Source organism: Cicer arietinum, chromosome 2 (genome assembly GCF_000331145.2).
Source record: "Cicer arietinum cultivar CDC Frontier isolate Library 1 chromosome 2, Cicar.CDCFrontier_v2.0, whole genome shotgun sequence".
Lineage (NCBI taxonomy): Eukaryota > Viridiplantae > Streptophyta > Magnoliopsida > Fabales > Fabaceae > Cicer > Cicer arietinum.
This window is the reverse complement of record NC_021161.2, coordinates 30,184,738-30,194,230: the sequence shown is the minus strand read 5'-3', so window position 1 is coordinate 30,194,230 and position 9,493 is coordinate 30,184,738. Positions and strand designations below refer to the sequence as shown.

Here is a 9,493-nt window from a genome sequence, read left to right as displayed (position 1 = left end):
CAACCTGAAATACAAATGGAGAGTGAAACCGGGAGTTGCAACGTCGGTTTGAAGAGTATTCCCGAGGTAATTAATTACTTACTACTTACTTGCTTATGTAATTACTTATGTATTAAACAAACTTATATATTAACTGTACTTATGTTTTAACTATTGATGTAGGGTGTCACTACATGTGTCCTATACTTGTCCTCGCCGACTCAACGGAAGGTGGGAAAAGGAATATTGTACAATACTTCGGGAGAAGTATTGCACAATATTCCGATCCCCGCGGGCCATGTCAAAGTATCGCCTACGGTTGCTTTCGAACCAACTGCACCGTTGCCCATACCGGACAACGATGGAGATATGAAGTTCTTAAGCGACGCTATTGGCAGTTACGTGGCATGGCCCACACACCTTGTTGCCCTCGAAAAAAAGATTCCCAAGGACAAATCAGTTACATCTCCCGAAAAGGTTTGTCACATTTATTGCCTAAGGTTTTTTATTTTTTCAGATTCAATAAACTAACATTTTACCTCATTTTTGTAGGTCCAAATAAATAAACCACCCCTACAGCCAAAAAAAGGCAGCAAACCTCAAAAATTGGAGGTTAATAGGGCTGCCAAACTACAAAGGCTGGAGGGTAATAAAGCTGCCAAACTTGCAGCAACAAAAAATCTGGATCGGGGAAAATCGGTCGCTGCTGCTGCTGCTCCTAATAAAAGTCAGCCACGCCTTGGTAAATACGGGGCGTGTCTTGACATCCAAATAAAAAGGAACATGGGCAGCAGCAACGATTCGCCCATTGTACAAATGAATCAAGACATCTTTGGAGATGAGTATATTGAATACCTCGAAAAGGAGCACATGTACGAACTTCTCGAACATAAGGAGCTGAGTGTTACTGTAATCAGCTTGTACATAAGGTAAAAAATACTTTTAATTGCATTTATTTGTAATTAATTAAATGTATTGGTAATTAATCTAGTTTAAAATTTTCATTGAAGGTTTTTGTACGAGAAGGTCGTGTGCACGAGGAAACTGTCAAATAAATACTCATTCTTGTCTCCACATAAGATGTCGATGTGGAAACTCGATCCAGAGAATGTAAAAAACTACATTGTAGATATGTTTTTAGGAAATAAAGAAAGTGATAAATTGTTCTTGGCACCATATAATTCAGGGTACGTAATTTTATCTTTTTTAATTGATGAGAATTTAATTTATTAGTTGTCTATAAACAAAATTGCTTAACCAATTTTTTGTTGTTGTAGGGCACATTGGGTGCTATTTGCAATCAATGCGGTCTCTGAAGTGATATACTATTTGGATCCCGTGCACGGCGATTACACCAATCACCCCGGAATAAAGACTATGCTCGACACGTAAGTAATATTCATTTATTTCTTACATATATATATATTTAAATATTCATGCTCTAATAATCACATTTATTCATTCGATAGTGCCTTAAAAGTTTATCGAGCTCAAAGAGGTGCTAAAGTGTCGAAGCAGAAGTCTAATAACATTACATGGATCTCAATAAAGTGCCCTCGTCAAACAAATAACATCGACTGTGGGTACTACATATTGAGATTCATGAAGGAGATTGTTGAGAAGAATAAAACTATTATCCCAGAAACGGTACGGTATTTGCATTATATGATTTTCATATATAAATTATCTATATATTTGATACTAACTTAATATAATATGTTCAATTTTTATATTGCAGTACTTTGCCAATTCCAGTCCATCATATTCTGAGGAAGATCTGATGGAATTAAAGGAAGAATGGTGTCAGTACGTGCTTGACATGAAAATTATTTGATTTTCTGGGAAATAGCTTGCTGCTGGGCAAGGGATCTGAATATTATATGGTAGCTAGTGCATATAATGTATATTCTGTTAGTTATTATATGTAAATGATCATAGGACACAATATATGCATATAATGGATCTGTTAGTTATTATATAATGGATCTGAATGTAGGTAATTAGGTTGTAAATTAGGTTGTATATATGTATCTGAATGTAGTTACTTAGGTTGTAAATTACAGAGTTACATATATGTTAATAAAGTTACAGAGTTCTGATTTCTGTTCTACTGATTGTGTGAACTGCTTATGGTATTTGAATATGTTTTGTTGTTGTGTGCACTGATTGTGAAGTGATTTTGGTCAAAAATAATTTTGGATACAAAGATAAAAGACAGCGCTTTTTAAAAAAAATGCCATAAAAAGCTAAAAAGCGCTTTTCATTTCAAATAATTAATTTACAGCGTTTAAAAAAAAAAAACACACACACACACACATTTTACAGCGCTTTTTTTAAAAAGCGCTGTAAAATGTTGTTCTAAAGCGCTTTAATGGTGCACCTTTTACAGTGCTTTCGTGAGAAAGCGCTGTAAAATGTACAAGAAAAGCGCTGTAAAATGCAGACCCATAATATGAAATTATGTGTGGGCATTTTACAGCGCTTTTTTGAGAAAGCGCTGTAATATGCACACCCATATATGAAATTATGGGTGGGCATATTACAGCGCTTTTGTGAGAAAGCGCTGTAATATGCCCACCCATATATGAGTTATGGGTGTGCGTTTTAGAGCGCTTTGTTGAGAAAGCGCTGTAAAATGCACACTCATAACTCATATAATGGGGTGCATATTACAGCGCTTTTTGTGAAGAAGCGCTGTAAAATGTGCATAACAAGCGCGCGTTGTATTTACATGTTTTATAGCGCTTTTTTAAAAGCGCTGTTGTATCATTTACAGCGCTCGTTTCCACAGCACTTATTTTTTTGAAAAAGCGCTGTAAATGGCTTAAAAAAAGCGCTGTAAAATCCGTTTTTTCGCGTAGTGTGAACATTTTTTGTTTATATTGTAGCCGAATTTAACTGTACTAATAGGAGATATTTGTAGCTAGTTGATTTCCAATGTTTTCAATTTTTGAACATCTTGATGAGAATATAAATATTAGAGTTCAAGATGATGTCAATTTCAATATTTCATTCACACTTGTCTAGTGCAATAGAGTATATAAAATCATTTCATCTTACATGATCACATGTTGTTATCCATTTATAACTTAAATGACAATAAATAATTGAAATTAGTAGTGTCACCTCAATCCCTTAATTTAATTAAAGATAGGAAAAATATCTCTCTTTTGATTCCTTAATTTAATTTTAGTTAACAATTCGATTACTTATCTTCTTTTTTTATAATTTGATCATTTATTTAATTTTAAGTAACGATTTGATTATTTATGTCTTAATATGTTAATAATGTTATCCTATTTTTAAATAAACCCAGAAAGTTCATCTTTATCTTCAAACAAAACTCAGAAAATTCATTATCAAATCCATAATTCATATTTTCAAATAAACTCATATCTTCATCTCCAATAACAACAACATCAACATCAAATCCATCAAATAAAGCTTAGATTTGATCCCCAAATCACCAAGACAATATATTTTTCTTGTTTCTATTCTTCTTTAAATCAAATCCCTAAACTAAATCTTAAAATGTTAGTTCTTTATTTGTTGGATTTGATGTTGTTATTGTAGTTGGAGATAGAAGTATGAGTTTATTTGAAGATTTGAGTTATGAATATTACAAAGAAATTGACTTCTAGAGACAGACAAAGTTTGTCACTAAAAGTCATAGGTAAATGTCAAAAATACTTTGAGTAACACCCGGATCCGCGTCAACTTTAAAAGGGTGTTTTGCTATGTTTTGAGGACTGTCACTACATGTTTCGGAGACCGTCGCTACATGTTTTTGATTTCTACCTACTATAATGATTGTCATTAAAAATTAGATAAATATAATTAAAGACATGATCTATTCATACAATATTTTCTGTCACTAAAACTTATTATTATTATTTATTAAATTAAATTTATTTTATCTTATTATTAATTGTAATTTTAAATTATTAGTACAACTAAATTAAATTTAAATTTCTAATTTTTTTTATTAACTATAATTTAATTTTACTAATTCCATTAAATGCATGTTACTTGCTTTCCTAGCATTTTAATTATAGCACTAACATGAATATCATATCCTTGTGGCAATATTAAAATGAAGTTATGAGCATTAGAAACTTATGAATAGAAATTTCATCAACAAATATTTATCCACTAATTAGATCATAAAATCTTTGCAAAAGTGATATAATAGTTGATTTTCCATAACCACTTCCTCTAACTAATATGCCAATATTTTACTTGACGAAACTTTTGGACAAAAATCATTTAGGATCACACTTTTTGGCCTTGATAGATGCACAAAGTCAACATTCTTAAATTCAACTTATCCTAACACACTTTCTCTAAAATCTCTCCTTCCATATTTTTCGAATTTATTTTTGAAACTCTATCATTTCCATTATTCATTATCTTGCAACACTTGCTTCTGAGAAATACTTCAGATTTGATAAATCATCTCCTTAAACTTTGTCACACAATAAAAAATATATATAATTAAATAAAGAAATGAATAGAGAAAACCATTTTATCATGCGAATTTGTCAAGCTAATATTTTTGAACCAATACTAATAATCACTCCATAATATAATATGCACTGAAGATGAAACATGATTGATGAAAAATAAATGATAATTGTTGAAAAACAAAACCTTTTTGGGTGTAATGATCTACCTCCTACTTTTTCAACTACAACTGAACACGCTCCCATTTCTTTGTCTTTTTCGCCATTACTCATTTTTGCTTCAAAAGGAGAATTAGAAGCTGTGAACCACAATCTAATAACAAATTGGAAAATGTGGAAGGATGACAATAAGAGTACAAATTCGTGACCGTCTCAACTTCCTCTCTCAAATATAAATCTACCGCTACCTTCTTCCACCAATCAGCCTCAACACAACCATATCTCCCATTTACCAACTTGGATTTGAGGAATTTTCTGAAATAGTGCTTGAAATTGATTGAAGGTTATTGGAAGTAGTTGTGAAATATCAGTCACTTCCTCTCAGTGACAAAAGTAGTGCAAGATGTACATCAGTTATGTAATCCAAACAAGAAAAGTTTGAAATAATGTATAAGACAGCTACTAATGACCGAGTCTCACAAAAACTGCATATCTTAGATTTGAGCACATATCAAGTAAATCATATTGCTGCTAAGGCCGGACCAACAACAATTACAATGTCTACAACCAAACCTACAATCAACCACTACACTTTAAGTAACCATAATTAGCAAAGGAAACCATTCGATAGTCTCAGTCAAATCACATATCATACACATTTGTCTCTTACAATTCAACTTGAAAAGAGACTACCATATTTGTCAATAAATTAGATTGCCATTTTAACACAGTAGAATTATACTTAAAAATACTAATAACAATTTAGAGGTATTTATATTTCAATTTATTATGGAAACAAACAAATTACCAAATAGAAGTTCAATAAATTAAAAGTCATGATCCTAGAAGAAGTTCAACTAAAATACCAAGCAGAAGTTCAATAAATGAAACCAGAATACCGGCTATTAATCATAGCAACAAACTTTAAATGAATTACAAAAGATCTATTGTACAACATCATTGAAGGAAAACACATGTTAAAAAAAAATTACATGATACCATTTCAACAAAATCCTTCAATCAAACATAAGCTTGAAAATGAGAAATTCCATATCTGTTTTTTTGCTCTATTAGTATTTTTTCTATGAATATGAAAATAGAAGAACTTCAAATCAGTTTTAAAATATAAAATACTAAAATCAATCAAATCATCCAACCAATGAAAATCGCTAATTCAATTATTCGTGAATTCCTCAATTGCTGAATTTGAATTGCTGACTCTGAATCGTAAATCGCGAATTGTAAGAGAAATCCGATTACAAGAACAAGATTTAAGATGAATCCGTATTGAAGAGGAGATTAGTGGAATCGATTGAAGAAGGAATCCAAAAAATCAATGAAGAAATCTGGAAAAAGCTTTGATAATTTTTTAAATGAAATAGGAAAAAATATTTGAGAGCGTTAATAATTTCTCGACCTATTCACTACGCGAAAAAACGCATTTTACAGCGCTTTTTTTAAGCCATTTACAGCGCTTTTTCAAAAAAATAAGCGTTGTGGAATCGAGCGCTGTAAATGATACAACAGCGCTTTTAAGAAAGCGCTATAAAACATGTAAATATATCGCGCGCTTGTTATGCACATTTTACAGCGCTTCTTCAAAAATGTGCTGTCATATGCACCCCATTATATGAGTTATGGGTCTGCTTTTAGAACGCTTTTTAACACAAGCGCGGTAAAATGCGCACCCATAATTTTCATATTATGGGTCTGCATTTTACAGCGCTTTCTCAAGAAAGCGCTGTAAAATGCCCATCCATAATTTCATATATGGGTGTGCATTTTACATCGCTTTCTCAACAAAGCGCTGTAAAATGCCCACCCATAATTTTCATATTATGGGTCTGCATTTTATAGCGCTTTCTCAAAAAAGCGTTGTAAAATGCCCACCCATAATTTCTTATTATGGGTGTGCATTTGACAGCGCTTTTGTTGTACATTTTACAGCGCTTTCTCACGAAAGCGCTGTAAAATGTGCACCATTAAAGCGCTTTACAACAACATTTTACAGCGCTTTTTAAAAAAAGCGCTGTAAAATGTGTGTGTGTGTGTTTTTTTTTTAAACGCTGTAAATTAATTATTTGAAATGAAAAGCGCTTTTTAGCTTTTTATGGCATTTTTTTTAGAAAGCGCTGTCTTTTATCTTTGTATCCAAAATTATTTTGATCCAAAATCACTTCACAATCAGTGCACACAACAACAAAACATATTCAAATACCATAAGCAGTTCACACAATCAGTAGAACAGAAATCAGAACTTTGTAACTTTATTAACATATATGTAACTCTGTAACTCTGTACATATATACAACCTAATTTACAACCTAATTAACTACATTCAGATACGTATATATATATAACCTAATTTACAACCTAAACTACATTCAGATCCATATGCATGTTCATATATTGTGTCCTATGATCATTTACATATAATAACTAACAGAATATACATTATATGCACTAGCTACCATATAATATTCAGATCCCTTGCCCAGCAGCAAGCTATGCGGTCTCTGAAGTGATATACTATTTGGATCCCGTGCACGGCGATTACACCAATCACCCCGGAATAAAGAATATGCTCGACACGTAAGTAATATTCATTTATTTCTTACATATATATATTTATATATATATATATATATATATAAGAAATAAATGAATATTACTTACGTGTCGAGCATATTCTTTATTCTGGGGTGATTGGTGTAATCGCCGTGCACGGGATCCAAATAGTATATCACTTCAGAGACCGCATTGATTGCAAATAGCACCCAATGTGCCCTACAACAACAAAAAATTGGTTAAGCAATTTTGTTTATAGACAACTAATAAATTAAATTCTCATCAATTAAAAAAGATAAAATTACGTACCCTGAATTATATGGTGCCAAGAACAATTTATCACTTTCTTTATTTCTTAAAAACATATCTACAATGTAGTGTTTTACATTGTCTGGATCGAGTTTGAACATCGACATCTTATGCGGAGACAAGAATGAGTATTTATTTGACAGTTTCCTCGTGCACACGACCTTCTCGTACAAAAACCTTCAATGAAAATTTTAAACTAGATTAATTACCAATACATTTAATTAATTACAAATAAATGCAATTAAAAGTATTTTTTACCTTATGTACAAGCTGATTACAGTAGCACTCAGCTCCTTATGTTCGAGAAGTTCGTACATTTGCTCCTTTTCGAGGTATTCAATATACTCATCTCCAAAGATGTCTTTATTCATTTGTACGATGGGCGAATCGTTGCTGCTGCCCATGTTCCTTTTTATTTGGATGTCAAGACACGCCCCGTATTTACCAAGGCGTGGCTGACTTTTATTAGGAGCAGCAGCAGCAGCGACCGATTTTCCCCGATCCAGATTTTTTGTTGCTGCAAGTTTGGCAGCTTTATTACCCTCCAGCCTTTGTAGTTTGGCAGCCCTATTAACCTCCAATTTTTGAGGTTTGCTGCCTTTTTTTGGCTGTAGGGGTGGTTTATTTATTTGGACCTACAAAAATGAGGTAAAATGTTAGTTTATTGAATCTGAAAAAATGAAAAACCTTAGGCAATAAATGTGACAAACCTTTTCGGGAGATGTAACTGATTTGTCCTTGGGAATCTTTTTTTGGAGGGCAACAAGGTGTGTGGGCCATGCCACGTAACTGCCAATAGCGTCGCTTAAGAACTTCATATCTCCATCGTTGTCCGGTATGGGCAACGGTGCAGTTGGTTCGAAAGCAACCGTAGGCGATACTTTGACATGGCCCGCGGGGATCGGAATATTGTGCAATACTTCTCCCGAAGTATTGTGCAATATTCCTTTTCCCACCTTCCGTTGAGTCGGCGAGGACAAGTATAGGACACATGTAGTGACACCCTACATCAATAGTTAAAACATAAGTACAGTTAATATATAAGTTTGTTTAATACATAAGTAATTACATAAGCAAGTAAGTAGTAAGTAATTAATTACCTCGGGAATACTCTTCAAACCGACGTTGCAACTCCCGGTTTCACTCTCCATTTGTATTTCAGGTTGGAGCTGAACCGGAAGTTGCTTGTCTTTATTCGTATTCACCAAGAGTGCCACTTGCTCCGATAGGATTCTGAGCTTCTCTAATACTTCCTCGTTGGAAGGTTTTTGGCGCTTCTCTTGAGGAAAAAAGCTTTTGGGAGTTACGCCAAATCCTTTCCCCCTAACTCGACCGGAATACTCAGGGACATTAAACACTTTCCCAAGAATGTCCCTGCAAGTATCCTTGTTGCCCTCTTGAGTTTCAGAACTTTGTTCAATAATTTCCTAAAATACATGTAACATTAAAAAGATAAGTTCAATAGCATTTTTAAAATACAATATTAAAAAATATTAAAGTGATAATATACTTACACAAAGTTCTACAACTTTTTTGACATTTTCATTATCAACCACTCCTTCTTTATTAACACGCGCTTCCTTCCATAATATATGACGACCCAAGGGTTGATCGGCTTGGGTGTCTTTTCTCTATTCGTTAAAATCATAAACAAAATAATACAAATTAGTTACACACTATAGTTTATAATACAAATTACTTCATTATATAAAAGTGATGTTTAATTACTTACAAGTTGTTGTTCAATGCGTGCATATACGTGATTTCTTGTATGGGTGTTTTGGATTGCTTGCCTGTTCGCAATTGGCCTTACTAATATTCTATATAAAAAAATAGCAATTGTGTAAAAAGTTAAAATACGCTACAAATATGAATAATAAAACACAAATGCTAATAAATTAATCACTTACGACAAATGTAAGACCCATATTTTTGAAGTACCATTTATGTATTTTTGGTGTATTTTGGATTTTGGCTCGGAGGCTTTTAATCCAAAGTTAATGATATTTTAGAGT

At 32.7% G+C, this 9,493-nt stretch overlaps 2 protein-coding genes across 2 annotated transcripts; one reads left to right on the top strand and one right to left on the bottom strand.

The window, feature by feature from the left end:
* The first annotated feature begins 538 nt into the window (after window positions 1-538).
* Window positions 539-2,072, top strand: LOC140919497 (probable ubiquitin-like-specific protease 2B). Its single transcript, XM_073365583.1, has 5 exons — window positions 539-908; window positions 990-1,166; window positions 1,257-1,367; window positions 1,449-1,626; window positions 1,718-2,072. Exons 1-5 carry the CDS (start codon window positions 763-765, stop codon window positions 1,811-1,813), a joined length of 708 nt encoding a protein of 235 aa, XP_073221684.1. The 5' UTR covers window positions 539-762; the 3' UTR covers window positions 1,814-2,072.
* A 2,639-nt stretch (window positions 2,073-4,711) lies between these two features.
* On the bottom strand, window positions 4,712-9,109 carry LOC140919407 (uncharacterized). Its single transcript, XM_073365416.1, has 5 exons — window positions 8,993-9,109; window positions 8,189-8,905; window positions 7,737-8,113; window positions 7,479-7,655; window positions 4,712-4,916 (listed from the first exon to the last, which is right to left on the bottom strand). Exons 2-5 carry the CDS (start codon window positions 8,294-8,296, stop codon window positions 4,712-4,714), a joined length of 867 nt encoding a protein of 288 aa, XP_073221517.1. The 5' UTR covers window positions 8,297-8,905; window positions 8,993-9,109.
* Between the last annotated feature and the right edge of the window lie 384 nt (window positions 9,110-9,493).

Coding starts and splice junctions, on each gene's coding strand:
- LOC140919497 (XM_073365583.1), top strand. CDS start 763: ATGGGCAGCAGCAACGATTCGCCCATTGTACAAATGAATCAAGACATC. Junction 909..989: donor GTAATCAGCTTGTACATAAG/GTAAAAAATACT, acceptor TTTTCATTGAAG/GTTTTTGTACGAGAAGGTCG. Junction 1,167..1,256: donor TTGGCACCATATAATTCAGG/GTACGTAATTTT, acceptor TTGTTGTTGTAG/GGCACATTGGGTGCTATTTG.
- LOC140919407 (XM_073365416.1), bottom strand. CDS start 8,296: ATGAAGTTCTTAAGCGACGCTATTGGCAGTTACGTGGCATGGCCCACA. Junction 8,114..8,188: donor CAGTTACATCTCCCGAAAAG/GTTTGTCACATT, acceptor TCATTTTTGTAG/GTCCAAATAAATAAACCACC. Junction 4,917..7,478: donor TTGGCACCATATAATTCAGG/GTACGTAATTTT, acceptor GCACTATTTCAG/AAAATTCCTCAAATCCAAGT.